Consider the following 16,076-nt stretch of genomic DNA (forward strand, 5'->3'; position numbering starts at 1 on the left):
TCACGCAAAAGTGGCTTTTCACAATAAAAGCTGTAGTTCTTTAACAGCGTCGATGTTTTTCCGTCACATTTTTTCTTTCAAAAATAATAGAGTGAAATTGGAGGGGAAAAAAGTGACAAATACAGCACTTTTCTTTGAAAAAACATTTATTCGTGTTTCATTTTTCCAAGACAAGTTTGTTTTGGGAGAGGATCCTTTTGTAATATACATTAACATAATTTAAAAAAGATAAAACTTGCAATTTTTTCTGTCCATATAGAAGAAAGCAGAGTTTAAGAATAACGGTAAACATGAAAGAATTCCTACGTTACAAGAAAGCACTGTTTTTTAAAAAAAAGAGTGTAATTAAACACCTGCAGTGAATAGCTCTTTTTTCCTCACGCACACAAACACGCGCGCGCTCACACGACGCAAGACTTAAGCGAGTTTACATTTAGGTAAATTTCAGGGCATGATCTGACGCAACATGGAGCAGCAAAAAAAATTCTCATTCAAGAGAAAAACATGAGCTAACACACACACAGACACACACACACACACCTGAACAGCATGCCGTGCAGCGGTCCATCCCGCCTTGGTCCAGTGTGGTCACTAACGTGCCTTCTCCCAGAAACCGAGTTTTACACGTACTTAGGTCGCTACTCCCGTGCAGTTTGACGTGACGCCAATTTATGGCACAAAAAAAAGAATGTCCGACAGCTTCAGTTCCACCTTTAACTTTGGTTTCCCTCTTTGCCATCTCATGAATAACGACCCGTCTGGCATGAGTCGATAACAACAGTAGATGAGCCTCCGTACAAAAGAGCATCCCAACAGAGTTCACACAAACGTTAAAAAAAAAAAAAAAGTCGCTCAACTGACTTCATTTGATAACCGAGGTAACAAAAGCACTGCTGATTTGAAATCAATGCCGTTAATCAATGAGAAAAATGCAAGGTGATAAACGGAACCTCTGTTTCCACCGCCGCAGTCTCGCTTTCCTGAAAATTGAAATAAATGTTCCTTGATTTTCATTAAAAAAAATAGTAAAAACACCTCAATTCAGACATTCAGGCTGTTCTGAAAACACTCCTGTATACATTCTGAACGAAAACGGCAGCCCCTGAGTCTCTTCAGCCGAATGACCCTCACAGCCGGACGTAACATTGGTCCCCTTCTATGAAAACAAAACTGACTTCCACGTACGCACACACGGTGACGCCTGTTGCTTTTCGCTTGTGACGTTGTTGGCAATTCGTTAGCTTGGTTTGTGCGGAAAGGAAACCCTTGTCGAGGAGATGTAAAGATGGAGAACCGGTGAAAGGAAGGGGGGGGTGGGTTGCTGGTAGGATGACAAGTCTTGTGACGGTCTCTCTTTTGTGGGGGTTCCGTGTCCGTAAACGTCCCCGCATCAGGTTCCTGCCCTCCGCTTCTGTTTGCCCTGTTGCCACTTCTGCACATCTTCCTCCGCCTGTCCATCAGGAGTAGATGGTGATGACTTCGCTGCCACCCCCCCTGACCAGTAAGACGCGCTCCAACCCTTCTGTCAGAACCTCGAGGAACTCCATGTCTGGCGAGCGTGTCAGGGAGAAACGGTTTTAAACATTGAAGTTGTTTTGTCGTCCTCATCTTATAATGAAAGGATACAGTTTTCGTCCCCCTCCGTGTTTCTGGGGGGTCCCGGCATGTTGAGCAGCACGAGCCTGGCGTCGTGGGATTTGTTGACGATGACTTCGTTGAGCTTGACAGCGGTGTGCATCCGCCTGACGTTGGAGTGGTCCCTGGAAGAAAAGAGGGATGCGTTTATGGGCTGTAGGACAAGCGACAGACGCGGTGGATTAGCTCACGGCGCTCACGGCCTGATGCTGAGCATGTCTCTGAAGCCTTCGGGTGTGGAGCAGCCCGAGTGCGTGGCTCTGTATTGCAGCGTCTTCTCTTTGGTCCAGGTCATCTGGACTCGGCGATGGTGCTCGGTGCTGCCGCCGCTCGGCCTCTCCCTCTCCCCGTCCGTTTCTTCATCATCGTCCGAGCCGATGCTGGTCAGCCGGAGCATGGAGTTGCGATCTTTCACCAGCTGGGCCTGAGTTCAGACACACCACGATATTCTTTCACGCCTTCATTTTCTTTGTTTTTGTTTGTCTTGAATTCACCGACTCTCCCTCTCTCTAAACCTTCTTTTACCAATTCCATCTCTACAACCATTGAAAAACACACCTACAACACGAACTAACTAATTAACTTGCAGTAAAAATGCTACAGGGTAGCAGAGAGCTAGCAGGTAAGGGTCATATTCCCTAAAAAAGGAACTATTTTGTTTTATTACCTCAATTAAAGATGATGATGTCATAAACTAAATGACTCATTCAGGTTTGTCAAATACAGGTTCTACCACTCCTACAAACAATTCAAGTAGTTATTTCAATGCAAATGCATATTAGCATATCAAAATGCTAATCAGCTACCTAAATAATGTGCATGGCTAAGGCTCTATATCACCCAACTAATTGTCAACTACAGTAAACTTACATCGTCAAAACTCCAGCGTACCCTCTGAAGAGCCCAGTGACAGAAGGAAAAGACATCAGGTTTAAGAATACAACAGAAGCGTCGCTGCAACTGTGGGTTAACCTGACCTCAACTGTCATTAAAACATTGGATCGTTTGTCCTTCTTTGTAAAAACAGTTCCCGATGAGTGGAATTAGCACAAACTGACCTTAATAATGGTGCTTTTATTCTGAAATGGCTGCACACATTTTTAATATACCTGAAAGCTGCAACACGACAGTCAACCCCCTTACATAAAACATATTTCTAACACATGGAACTCTAGAACTTTCTACACTTCTACCTGTCCGAACGACATCCACTAATGTTTCTAGAGTTGAATGTGACCACTAACTAATCTCACCTGGGACCTCGCAGCACCAACTGCCTCCTGCCTACTGCTGCCGCTACAGGGATTTCCCTGATTGATAAAGGGATGCACGGTAATCACAACCAAATTCGCCAGGCGCTGTCGAGCCTAATCTCACACGGGGCTGTTGGCGCGGTTCTTCCGTTACCTTTACTTCGGTTGTCAACGGTAACCATCAACACGTTTTCAAAAGCCTGTCAACGTCGTCCTGCGACTCCCCAATATTGTATGTCGTCGTTTCCTTACCTCTTTTTCTCGGTCTGACTTGGACAGTCGCATCTGTCGGAGCATCTGGGACCTTTGCTCCATCATTAGGGTTCTTTCATAGGTGTACGCACTGATGTCGCTGTTGTGCTTCATAAAACAGAGAAACAACAGAGGTGAGCAAGTCTGTCACAAAGTGAAAGGTCCCTGTCATTGGTGGGATTTGAAGCCAGAGTTTAGTGCCTTGATCAACGGCTTAGAACAGTCGTTCTCAGCTGGGGAAGTTGCGGCCCACTTTTGAGTCGTAGACCCATGTGAGAACCCCTGTCTTAGAACACTCTGCCACACTACCATAACATGAGCTAGCATGCTAAGAGCTTCTGCACCATAAAAGGTCTGAAGGCACATACCATCTCAACGACTTCCACCTCAGCCTCAATCCGTAAGTGATAGAGGAAGGTAGCTAGGTCCTTCTTCATCTGGATGGAATTATCCTCCATCTGAGCCACCGTGAAGATCCTCATCCCGCATTTACGCCACACCTGAAGAGATTAATTCTCAGGCTGAGTAAGTATGGATGAAGAAGACCCATGAAGATGACTCATGAGACATGAAAAAGAAAAGGAAAAAGAGAGATTGTTGCCCCTGCCTTGTGTTGGCGTAGGAGGAAGGGCAGCAGCATCAGCATCCCGCCGTCATGGACGATCCACCAGACATCAATGTAGCCCTCTGTGTAGGGCTCACTATTATTGGGAAACAGAGAGATGTTCTTGGGCACCAGCAGGGCCAGGTGGGCTGTCGTGGTCACCCGCACCGTGTCTGGAAGAGAGGGGGTGCAGTTAGCGTGTCAACTCAGATACAAGACCTCAAAAACCTGTCGTGATCTCCGCTCCTCTTAAACCTACTGATGAAGGTTTTCCAGGACTGAGGGTCCTCGCTCTGCCTCCAGGCGTGAGGCCATCCCATCACCACAGTGTTGGGTTTCATCCCTCCCAGACCGCTGGACTGAATCATGTGATTGATGCCTTCGCGCGGCTTCTGAGCCACGATGCACTGGCAGAAGCCCTTCACTCGCTCCTTATCCATCAGGTGCTTCAGAGTCTAAAATGAAGGTGTTCAGTGAGTCCAAAACAACGAACAGGCCCAAACACAGATGGGATGTTCAGACCTGCTCGGCAGCGAGAGCTTCTCCGTAGCTCTGCAGGAAGTTGCCAGAGACAACCGTTCCCACAATAGTCAGGCCTTTCCCCGCCTTCAGCTGGCTGGCGAATGTCAGCAAGCGAGGAGACTTGACGTGGGCGTCCTCGTCCAGTTTTAGTAGGACTAAGAGCTGTGGTCTGGGAGAGAAACGTGTGCGTTGGCTCACGACTGTGGGAAAAATCTCAAACTCAAATATAGCTGCTGTGTTTAGTGAAAGAACACACCTCCAGTTTTTGGTGTGTGGCGGTCCCTCTTCCAACCTGAGGAGGGCGTAGCGGGCAGCACTGAGGGAGAGACCGCGGATTCCATCTCCCCATTCCTTCTCCGCTCTGACACACACACGAATATATAAAACACGGTTATCAGCTACACAGTGGCCTTAACTGACCCCATAAAACACTAATTTGATCATGTTGCAAGTTCAAAATGAATGAATAAATATCTATGGAAACATACCCATGGTACTCTATGTACTTGTATATCATGCCAGCAATCACCATGGCAACGATTGCATAGTACCAAGAGGATATGAACATGAGCGCCAGGCAGATGGTCATCCCCAGAAATGACAACGTCCTGAACACACAAATCAGTTAGGTCAGTGGACATTTTTGGAAAACACTCCTGTGTGTGAGAGACTGTGCACGTGAGGGTGTCGGTACCAGTGGTAATAGGAGAAACGTGGTCTCCAGTTTGGCGTCCTCAGGAGGGTCTGAAGAGCACACGCCAGGTTTACAAAGAGATAACACATCAGGAAAAACCTAGAAGGAGAAAATAAAACTGAATTAGAGATTCAATTACCGTATTTTCACGACTATAAGGCGCACCTAAAAGCCTAGAATTTTCTAAAAAATCTACGGTGCGCCTTTTAACCCGGAGCGCCTTTTGTATGGATTACGGTAATATTGGTTAATCGCGGCTACCGTAGTCAGTAGGCGTGGCCGAGGTAACAGCAGTAAATTCAGTCCCAAACCATTTCTGTCTGTAAAGACCCCAAAATGGCTCCTTGCAAGAGACGCGCTTACGACGCAGAGTTCAAACTGAAGGCTATCAGTCACGCAGTTGAACACGGAAATAGAGCAGCGGCAAGAGAATTTAACGTGAACGAATCAATGGTGCGGAAGTGGAGGAAGCAACAAGACGACCTGCGCCAGGTAAAGAAGACTCAACGGAGCTTCCGAGGAAACAAAGCAAGAAGTGGATTAACAAAGGAACTCCAGCCGCTAGATATTGGTGTCAACAGGGCATTCAAAACTAGACTGCGAACTGCGTGGGAGCGGTGGATGACGAACGGCGAACACACGTTCACCAAGACGGGGAGACGGCGCCGAGCGTCATACGTCACTATCTGCCAGTGGATCGTAAATGCCTGGGCATTGACCGTGGTCCAAGCTTTCGGGAAGGCAGGGATTGTCACTGAAATGCCAGACAACACCAGCGACACCGACCCTGATGACGACTTTGACGAGACGGAGCCGGCCATGTTGGACGCCGTATTCGCACAACTGTTCAATTCGGACACCGAAGAAGAAGAATTCGAGGGATTCCTGGATGAGGAATGAACTGATCAAGTGATCTTTACGTGTTTCTTTTGTGTGTTTACAACTTAACAAGGCTGGTCATACTGTGAATATGGGCATTACCGTTTGAACAACGTTGTTATATTGCTATTGCTATCGCTTTGCATTACTTCGAGAGTTCGAGTTACCGTATATTGTGTTTGCACTAACGTTTGATTTACCGCAACGGTACTACGTGATAAAAACATTGCACTAAATCGAAGATTTATTAAACTCCACTATCCACTTGTGATAAAAATGTTGCACTGCCTGTTATAACTCGCTGTTATTAAACGAACTGTGTTACGCGAAAACACTACGTCACTCGGGAAAAATAATAAAACAGCTGTTTATTCGTTTTGGGAGTGAATAGAGTTGTGAGAACGACGGTTTGTATTCTATTAATAAAGTTTGACTGACTTATCTGGCTGTTTTATTGACATTCCTTTTAGCGCAGCTCGATCTAGTGAACGCGTCATGAAACCACAGGCACTACGCAGTTTCTATGCTATGCGCCTTATAACACGGTGCGCCCTGTGTATGAAAATATTTCTAAAATAGGCTGTTAATTGAAGGTGCGCCCTATAATACGGCGCGCCTTATGGTTGTGAAAATACGGTAGGTTTTAACACCAAAACCCAGAAGTATAAAATGGTCCATGCAGGCAGGAACAAACCACCTTATCTATTCCTGTTTCTCTTCTTGATATTTAAGGACGACTGACACGAATGCACCGTATAAATGTTCGCTATGCTACGTACAGTCAGGCGTGCCTGTACACACACTTCTCTTACATAGTGAGGATTGGAGCCACCATGTCCAGAGAGGCGATGAGAATCCCCAGCTCAGCTATCAGGGCGGTCAGCAGCAAAGCCCAGGTGGGCTCGCCGTTAGCCTTCCCGTGGCCAAACACCTGGCACACGCACAGAACCGACACGTTTTGGTTTCACTTGCAGAGCAAATGTGCCATTTGAATCTACCCTGGTGGTTTTACGAACAACACGTGTTTTGCTCTGACCCTCAAGAAAGGGATGACATTGTCCTTGGCGATGGCCTGCAGGAGTCGGGGCGCGCCCGTCAAAGACTGGAGCCCGGCGCCACAGGTGGAGAAGAAGGAGCCGATAACGATGACCCAAGGGGTGGGCCAAGCCAGGGTTCCTACCACCAGATTCCCTTGGACAGAGTCCCCGAACCTGCAGGGAGCAAAATTAAAAGTCAGAACCACATTGGTAACACTCTTTGATTACACTACATCTATAAAGTATATCATAAAAACACTGACTTATCTCTGAGGACCACTCCATCGATACAGGCTCCAAACAAAATGACGCTGCTCAGATCTGGAGGGACGGCGCTCAGAAAAACCACTCAAAGGTCCGAATACAAATCGAATACATCACGGCGCATCTGAGCCTTATTATTATGGGAGCGGTTAGCGGTCGGTACGTAAATGAAGGATACAGACGAAGGAGGTAGTGAGGATTGCGAGGATGGTTCCGATAGGGATGGAGCGCTGGGCGTCTTTCAGATCCCCTGATCGGTTGGAACCGGCCATGATTCCTGAGCGAACACAGAAAATCAACGATATGGCTGTTCCAGCATCTCAAGTTTAGTCCTTCGGCGGGTTAGCCGTGCGTACCGGTGACGGACGGGAAGAAGATGCCCACCAACAGGGTGAAGGAGGTGGTGATGTCAGCAAACACGTAAGGATGGTGAGTGGATGTGGGAGGCGACTCGTCAGAGGACTCGAGGGAACCTTTCTCCAGCACTTCTCCTTTGCCGAGGTAGGAACTCCACAGGTTCTCTATAAGGAGACCGTCAACGCTACGAAACCAATTGCGATGAGTGTCTGGCTGTTTTATGTTGAAACCTACCTGAGATGATGCCGCTGGCAAGCCCAGGGATCCCTTCGATCTGGGAAAAATTGTTTGAATTGAAGTATTTGTCGCAGGAGGCATTTAGTTCTGGGCCGCTACAGAAAAGCTTCCAAATGCTTGTGGTGTTCACGAGAGGAGGAATGCTGGGGTCAAAGGTCGGGGCCACAGTGCTGTTATCTAATAGGAGGAAACCTTCAATTATTATTATTTTTTTTTTAAATGGAGCTGAGAAGTTTGAAATCTCAATGAAGTTGAAAAACAACGTTCCTACCGATGATAGCTGTGAAGTTAGTGTCGACGCCCCCTGTGGACTCCTCCATCCGCACCGCGATGGTTTTCGCACACTGATTGTCATCGATTTCGTGGCCGCTGATGGTCCGGTTTCCCAGCATGCACACTCTGCGGACGGCGAGAGCCAAACGGGTCAGCCGGGGACCGGAACGCTGGCTCTGTGTTGGTGGAACTGCCACTTACGGGAAATTCGGGGGTTTGAAGGCAGAGACCAGCGCTCCCGCGTAGATGGACACGATGGAGATGATGACGCAGGCCAGGAAGATGGACGCCAGCTTGTTGACATATTTAACGCCCACAAAAACCAGCAGCGACATCAGAAGGAGGCAGATGGAGCCGTAAACACGCATGTTGTTCAGCATTGCCGCCCCTTCACCTTCTGGGTGTTTTGCCTCGAAAATGGCCGCCTTTGGAGCGATGTACATCTGGAGGAGACGTGTCTGGTGTCACTTGGTATATTTTACGGCAGAAAGCTGCTCGTCTGCCATTTCACTGCAGACTGTAAACAGACGTTCTGGTGTGGCGGGTCGAGCTGAGACAATGACGGACTGGACCCACCAGAAGGATCTCGATGGCTCCCAGGATGTACATGGCTCCAGCGAAGGTCGTGCCCAGGTAGAAACACATGCCCACAGCACCCCCGAACTCCGGCCCCAACGAGCGGCTGATCATGAAGTAAGACCCTCCGGCTGGGTGGGTGGGTGGGTCGGGGAGAATGTGAAAAAGAAGAGACAACAGGGCAGAAGAAGAAACGGGGAAATCGGAGAGAGGGGGGAGGGGGGGCGGCGAGAGAAAGACAAAACAAAAGGGATGGATGTCAGTGACGTTATGATGTTAGGAGGTAAAAGGGAGAAGAGAGGACAGGTCATCCTATGCTTGAAGAAATAAGCATAATGTTCTACATGACAGTAAAATGATGGAGTGAATCTGCTCGCCGCCATTTTTTGCTCAGTTGGAGGACAAAAACTACAATAAGGTGAACTTCTGATTGTGTAAAGCACTGGATCACACCTAAATCCCCGTATTTAGGGTTTACCCCTAAAACTAATCAGAAGTTCCCAGGAGTCTGCTACACCTATACAACAATTATCACTCTGAATACCAAATGAATAATACTGTAACAGAGAAATAAATTAATATTAAAAAAATAGTTTAAATAGGGTCCTCAGCACACTTTGGGCCCTTAAAACAAGCCTAAAACACTAGAAAACTGAGATTAAATGTTATTCTCTTGCTTCTGATTGAGACTAGGAATAAGATGAAGCTTTAAAAAGGTCTTTTCTTTATAGAGTATAAAAAGTCACTAGTTGGAAATGTTTTGATACCGATTAAGATGTGATCCAGTGATGGTTAAGTCGATGGCAGAAGAATATTCTGGGGTTTTGCTGTAATGTGTGTGCAGAGGAGGATGAAGACAGGAGGGGAGACGGGACAGACAGAAATTCAAACTGGTTAGGAGGAATCCTGGAGCAGCACTTATTGAGAGCGGAAGACGAGCTGAGTCAAAGAGGAACAAATCTGGGAGGAAACTCTACGCGACCGACAGCCAACAGGAACTGTGCTCTTATCTGTCGTGGGTAAAGCCTCGTGTGACCACGGCAACGGATCCTCGTTATCGTACCGTCTTGTTGCAGTGAAGCCGACACAATGTTTTGATTACACACCCAGGGGTGCCAGCCCATCGAGGCGCACGCCATTCCCTCACAACTAGGGACAATTTAGCATCTTCAATCAAGCTCATGGGCGCCATTTGGGATTAACAAAGTTATATTGTTCGTACACACCGTTTAGAGATGCTTACTATGACCCAAATGCTGAAATAAATTCCATTATTAGAGCCAATCTGAATCAGTGTAATGTCAAACAAATAAATGACTGGCTTTATTGTGAAAATGGAGCTAAAATAAAAAGCACCAAAAGAAAGAGACCTACCTGGAACAACCCCATTGGTGGCGATGGCGCTCATCGATATAGCCGTCAACAGCGTCTGCGCACGGAAAAAATAAATAAAAAATGCTTTAGTGGCGCTGGTTCCGCGCCTGCACATCCAGCGGACCTCCCGGACTGAAAGACTCACGCAGCAGCAGCATATGAAGACGATGCAGAGGCCCTGGAGCACCCCGGCGTTCCCCACGACCCAGGTCAGCCTCAGGAACAGGATGACCCCAAAGATGTTCTGGAGGCAGGGCAGGTAGACGCCCATGAATGTGCCCATCTGTGGTGACTGGTACAAAGAGAAAGGGCTCTCAATGTCACACTTGATGCTGATGAAGCTTGTTATTCTGCCCACAAATTAGCATTAGCACTGTCTCATGGCACGAGGCTGCTGTTGCGGTTGATGTGCTGGTGACGCTGGAGTGCAGCCAGAGGCAGCAGACAATAAATCTGTTGGCAAAATGTAGAAAGCCAGCAAAGTAGAAATCAGAGACTTAGCAATGGACATAATTCTCTTCACCACCACAACACCATCTTATCTACACTCGCCGCTTCCTTATCAGCGGGGTCAGAAGAGTAGCCAGCGGTCAAGTTTTATCAACCTCAAAACCTCCAGACGCCCAGTCAGGAAAGAGACAAGATATCCATAGTAACGCAAAGATATTATTTAAGCTCCCTAAAATAAACACCTCTCATTAGAGAGGTGTTTTTGGGCAGTTAATTTTACGGCGTGCGTGAAACCTTGCTCGTTTTCTTCTTCTCGCCGATGCTCTCCGCCTCCTCGTGTTCCTTGGCCCCCTGCGTGAGGTTGGTGTAGTTGGCCAGACGACTGAGCAGGGACGACACCTTCGGCCGAGTGTCCATCTCCTCCTGCGAGGGGAGAACGTGGGGAGCGAAATGGTTTAAAACAAGCCAAAAAGAAAAAGAGAGATGGGATGATGTAGACTAAAGAGTGGGGGATGGGGGTGGTTTCACACCTCAAACAAGGCCAAGTTCCTGTCGTAGAAGTCGTCATCATCGACTCCATGAGTGTTGTTGATGTACACACTAGAGATCTTGGAATTTCCCTCACCTGAAGACAACAAACAACTACAGATCAACCCAAGGACTTTTTTTTATTCATACATCACAAAGTTGTGAATTTGGGTGCTAAAATCCTCAGTTTGTAGAGGGATACTGCCCGATCAGAGGTGATTATTTAACAATGGAGCTGCGACCTGTATCGACGAAGACGCAACCACCAAATGGCTTTCTAAATGGAAGAAATCAGCGATCACGTGTTCCCAGGTCAGTTCCCCCTCAGTCAGCAGCACCGGTGTCAGCAAAATCACTTCCCTCCTGCCCCACCGCAGTGATGTCAATGTTCACGTTCAGTGACCCTCAACACAGCGCGACTCACTCAGCATTAGCCACGTCTTAAAGGAGAAATTCAATTGACAGCTACCGTTTTTATTTGTTTCCTCCCCACACGCCCTTCTGTTGACTGTTATGTATAATTACCCCTTAGCTTAAGTACTGGTTCCCAGTGCACTGGAGGTTCCAACAAACACAGGCCAACAACAACCATTTTCTCCCAGCACTTGAGCCAAGTTAATCAACATAAGCCATTTCTGCATGTCTGCTTTGTTCACGCGAGTTGTTGGATGTCATCAGAAATCCTCAGCAAACATGTCAAAAACATTGAGCGTGTGTGTGTGTGTGTTTTTACCTTCTACTCAACATGTTTGATTATAAAGACACTTTATTTTGAATAAAAGCCGTGAACACGATCATAAGTGCTGCGCGCCCGTTTTGTCGGTCAAACCTGTCGATCAGGACCGTCCGGAACTTAAAGCAGCGCAGCAAAGACTCAGGATCTCACGCCTTCCTGTCTCGACAGATGCCAGAGGACAAAGTGGTGGCATCAGATACGATTTGCAGATTTCACGCAGCTGTTGGTCTGCGCTTGTGCGTTCTCACCTGGGATTGCCACATCTGATGTTTGAGGACAGAACTCTGTGTGTGTGTGTGTGTGTGTGTGTGTGTGTGTTTGTGAGGTGACAGAGCCTTTGACCTCTTTGAACACAGACCTCCGCTCCCGTCTTCTTCTGCGCCTCACTGCTTGCCAATCAGCAGTGGCGGCATTGTTGTCGGTGACCGACTTTCCCGACTCCCCTCGAGTCTCCAACAACCTCCGTTGGCCTCTCGACAGGCACAACTGCAGCCTCGTGCAGTCCGGTCAATCTGATTAAGAGGCTCCGTGGCTATTTATGGAAGCTTATTAAACGACGTGGGGCATCCTCGCTAGTCCGCTGCTGCCTAAGTGGATCAGCACAGCTGATACAGTTGCATCTCTCCACAGCGATATTGCGCCCCCCACCCCTTTGAGAGTGTGTGTAAACACCTTCGCACAATGGATTACTGCACTTCGCCATGTTCAGCATCTTCCTCCGGTGGATCCCTGCAAGTTTTCACGTGGATCTCGATGTTCCATTTTCAGCTTTGCAGTTATGCATCGCATCGTGTGAAACTGGCCACTATTACACACGCGCGAGGGTGAGCTAGTCGCTTTACAGTCCTGAAGACAAATATGCCCAGATTTTGCACACAAACACAACATACAAGGGGGACTTTTTAACGCTGATCTGTTGACAGAGCTCCTGTGATAATTGTCACTGCTACAGGCACGGCTACCGGTGATGTCAATTTAAGTTGTGACACTTGTAGATGCTGTTTTCACAAGGCCCTGAGACCAAGGTTTGTTCAAAGTCCATGAACTAGAAAACTAGAAAAACAGGGTTCCAGGAACAGCATGTACCCTTTTCCTCTTGTTGACAATGATGACGTCACCTTCAGCCTGCCGTAGCAGAAAGTCTCCGAGCGTTTAGATCTGTTCTCTATGTGGGTGTGTGCATCACCTTGGTCAACACTGCTGTGGTCCGGCGTGCCGATCCCCGTGGCTCCGCCTCCCGATGTTTCGCTAAGCGGCTCGCTCCGGTTCACGCTCTCCTTGGAGCCGAAGCGCACGCGAGCGCCGGAGCGGGAGCTGATGTCGGGCGATGTGTCGGACAGCCCCGGGAGGTCCTCGGCCTTGGTGGGCGTCACGGTGAAGCGCACTGATGCCATGGCGACTCGCTTGGAAAAAGTAAAAGAGGAAGGGGGGGCGGGTTGTTGAGTAGGGGAAGGGAGGTCAGGGTCAGTGAGCTAAGCTAAGCTATCTCCCATGTGACGCTGAAGTAATGATGGCCTTTATGATTTCTTCTACTGAACTTCTCCATTAAAGCAAACTGGTTCTCTGCAACCAAACACACGTGACCAGGACCAGAAACAGCCTCTTCCTGTGGCAGTGAGCTATAAATATCTTTTGCTTTCTTTTAGGAGAACAGTTTGTGTGCGAGTAAGCAATCTTCCAGTTTGACGCCTAAGGGGGGGCTCTTTTAAGCTCTTCTTCCTATTAGCTTTATCCTGTACTGTATTTTTGCCAACTGTACGGTACTTTTCTGCAGAAAAGTGGGCGCCTGATGTCACAAGGAAATAAACGTCGTCACTTTTTTACAACTAGAAAGAGCGGGTGGTTGAGGCCGAGGTAGAGGTAGAGAAGAGAAACAGGACATAGACAGAAAAAGAGTACATTAGGCTACGCAGCAACAGACAGATCTGAAAAACAAGAACCGTGTAATATTTTAAAATGTCACGTAGCTCGAAGCCATGTGCTTCATTATCGGTGGCCGAGCTTTATCACGAGTGTCATGTGCTGAATTCGTCAATTATTTGGTTCAATCGCCGTAAGAATCGGTTCGTCTCGCCGCCCTAGAAACAACAAGTGCAGGCTCCAGCGTGCCTTCCTGCCAAAGACACATCAACAGTGTCCTTTCTGTACTAGCTAAAAGGCCTTTCAGAGCACAGATGGAGAATAGAATACCTGTGTCTGGATGGGAGAGGTGTAAAACAATAACCACTGATCCACGCAGTAGGTGCAAAGTCAACCGCGCTCATCGTCTTGGGAAAATACCGTCAAGGCAGGTGGATACACTGCCACTTTAGCTGGGTTTATAATTTAATTATTAAAGGAGAGCGGTTCTAACTGGTTGTGCTGGCTGCCTTCTCCCGGTCTGCATGCAGAAACATGGCCCAGTTGTCCATTTTACAACACTCCCTGTGGGTCTGGGGAGCTCCAAGAGAGACAGATCGCTGATATTTGAGGCCGACCGGCACACGTCCGTGACATGCAGACAGTTCCTTAGCGTCTTCCGCTCTTCTCTCTGACACTCATGAGACCTGCAGCCCAGTTAAGACTGCGTTGTGTGAAAAGGCTGGAAAAATCCCCAGAGGCAGTCGTCGTCTAGACGAACCGTTTCACACCTACAGCAATACTCAATGGAACATCATATGACATGTCAGGCAGACTTCAGACCAGCGATCGGTTGGTGAGGAAATGTATCAATGGCTCCCCACAGCATATCACCATCTATTACACACTGTATTAATGGCGTTATATATCAGTCTGGATGTTTACGGGGTTATCCCAGGTAAAAGCTGAAAAATCTTAATTTCTCACATAAGCACTTTAACAACACCTTAAACCATAATGTTTAAAAGAAAAGAATCACAAGTCAACCATAAAGAGATAAGCTCTGCTGCTATTACTAAAGGCGATCAATATCGAGGGGAGCAACATAACAGGTCTTTTTCCAATAATCGATACATTTCTAAACACATGCTCGCCTGCTAACCGCTAATCAGCTGCCATTCTAAGCCAATTAAGCGAGCTATAATAATTCTGGATTAAACCGGTCGGTAAGAGCCTCAACATATGAATACATACGCGGAGCTATGCGGCATTTGTGATTTCCATTTCAGCGTGTTTGAACCGGATGACTCAAAAAGGCGCGCGGTTAATTTGGGACAAACGTGATTTCGATGCTTTGTTTCGGTTTCATTTGACAAAGAGGTGGGATGTCATGCGACGGCCATTCCCACGGTAGCTGATGGTTCAATTGCCCACTCGCCTCTTGTGGGTCCGCGCAGCTAGCCAAATCTAACGCCGCGTTAGCCACGGGCTAGCCATGCCGATGGGAAACTTCGCAAAAAAACGCGAACGTAATTTCACTGACAGTGAGCAATCAATGGCGTCTAATATTGACAATGCTGAAGGCTATTTAGCAGCCTACCTGTCTCAACGGGGCTTCCTGGATATGCAGCGGTTAAAGGTGCGACTGGATGCTTTGGCTCCTCTCCCAGGATGTTTCGGTGCTGTGTTCAATGCCCAGCCCGGCCGATCCAACGGTCATGCGAGAGGCGGCCTGGTTTGTCCTATTACGCTTCCCGTAGTCTGCGCATGCGCAGTACTCTAGTATGACTGGAAATTGTAGTCCGTTTTCAAAAGCTTGTGCGACGAATGGCAATATCGTATTTAAATAAAACTTAGTTATTAAAAATAAATAACACTGTAAGCAATAATTCTGATTTAATGTTTTTTACAGGTTCATTTAATCAGTATGAAACTTCCGCTTCGGTAGATTCAAAGTAGTGTTTAGAATAAATGTTTTGGAATGTTAAATACAATGTATTGCCAATAAATATCAGACTCGGACGTGTTTGTATGACTTCCACTTTAACAAAAATATCTTTCAACATTGCATATGACCTTTGCTAAAGTACTGTTAACTAACTGTAAACACATTTGGGGTCAAATACGAAACATTGGTTGATTTAATAAAACAAATATTGAACTGAAAATTTATTTAAAAATAAAAACAAAAATAACAACGATGACAGTAATGAATGTCAGCGGATTACTGTACATAAAAAGGGGTGATCGGTGGGATTCGTGACGGGACCGGGTTGCACTTCTTTTTTAGTTTTAGCAGTTCTTTGCATTTCTCCACCCATTTCGTTGCTCCTCTCTCACAGAATCGGCTTTGGCTGCTGGGTCAGAAGAAGACCGAAGCGTTTCTTCAACGTCACCCTGTGTCGGGAGAACTTATCATCGGGGGAGAACCGGGCCGGGTGGGCAGAGCTGGTTGGCTGTCCAACTGGACAGAGTTTCTGTCGGTGACAAAGAAGCGAAGAAAAGAGCTCAATTTACGTCAGTGCTGGGGAACCACTTTACACCTTAGCTTCCGGCGGCAGCGACT

General features: G+C 47.3%; 1 protein-coding gene across 4 annotated transcripts; it reads right to left on the reverse strand.

The window, feature by feature from the left end:
- Nucleotides 1-128: 128 nt before the first annotated feature.
- On the reverse strand, nucleotides 129-15,274 carry LOC101069008 (solute carrier family 12 member 6). Of its 4 annotated transcripts, none has more exons than XM_029839597.1 (26): nucleotides 15,111-15,274; nucleotides 12,858-13,497; nucleotides 10,938-11,032; nucleotides 10,702-10,830; nucleotides 10,103-10,249; nucleotides 9,958-10,012; nucleotides 8,584-8,714; nucleotides 8,209-8,450; nucleotides 8,006-8,133; nucleotides 7,732-7,911; nucleotides 7,497-7,661; nucleotides 7,319-7,417; nucleotides 7,140-7,197; nucleotides 6,876-7,050; nucleotides 6,652-6,770; nucleotides 4,961-5,059; nucleotides 4,755-4,874; nucleotides 4,523-4,627; nucleotides 4,267-4,435; nucleotides 4,004-4,199; nucleotides 3,748-3,917; nucleotides 3,509-3,640; nucleotides 3,141-3,248; nucleotides 1,836-2,059; nucleotides 1,627-1,760; nucleotides 129-1,549 (listed from the first exon to the last, which is right to left on the reverse strand). In XM_029839597.1, exons 2-26 carry the CDS (start codon nucleotides 13,063-13,065, stop codon nucleotides 1,458-1,460), a joined length of 3,480 nt encoding a protein of 1,159 aa, XP_029695457.1. In that variant the 5' UTR covers nucleotides 13,066-13,497; nucleotides 15,111-15,274; the 3' UTR covers nucleotides 129-1,457. The 4 variants fall into 4 exon arrangements, with proteins under 4 accessions (XP_029695457.1, XP_011615588.1, XP_029695458.1 ...); XM_011617286.2 differs by having other exon boundaries at nucleotides 12,858-13,074; nucleotides 15,111-15,273; XM_029839598.1 differs by lacking the exon at nucleotides 15,111-15,274 and adding an exon at nucleotides 14,765-15,055.
- Between the last annotated feature and the right edge of the window lie 802 nt (nucleotides 15,275-16,076).

The sequence above is a fragment of the Takifugu rubripes genome, chromosome 8 (assembly GCF_901000725.2).
Source record: "Takifugu rubripes chromosome 8, fTakRub1.2, whole genome shotgun sequence".
Lineage (NCBI taxonomy): Eukaryota > Metazoa > Chordata > Actinopteri > Tetraodontiformes > Tetraodontidae > Takifugu > Takifugu rubripes.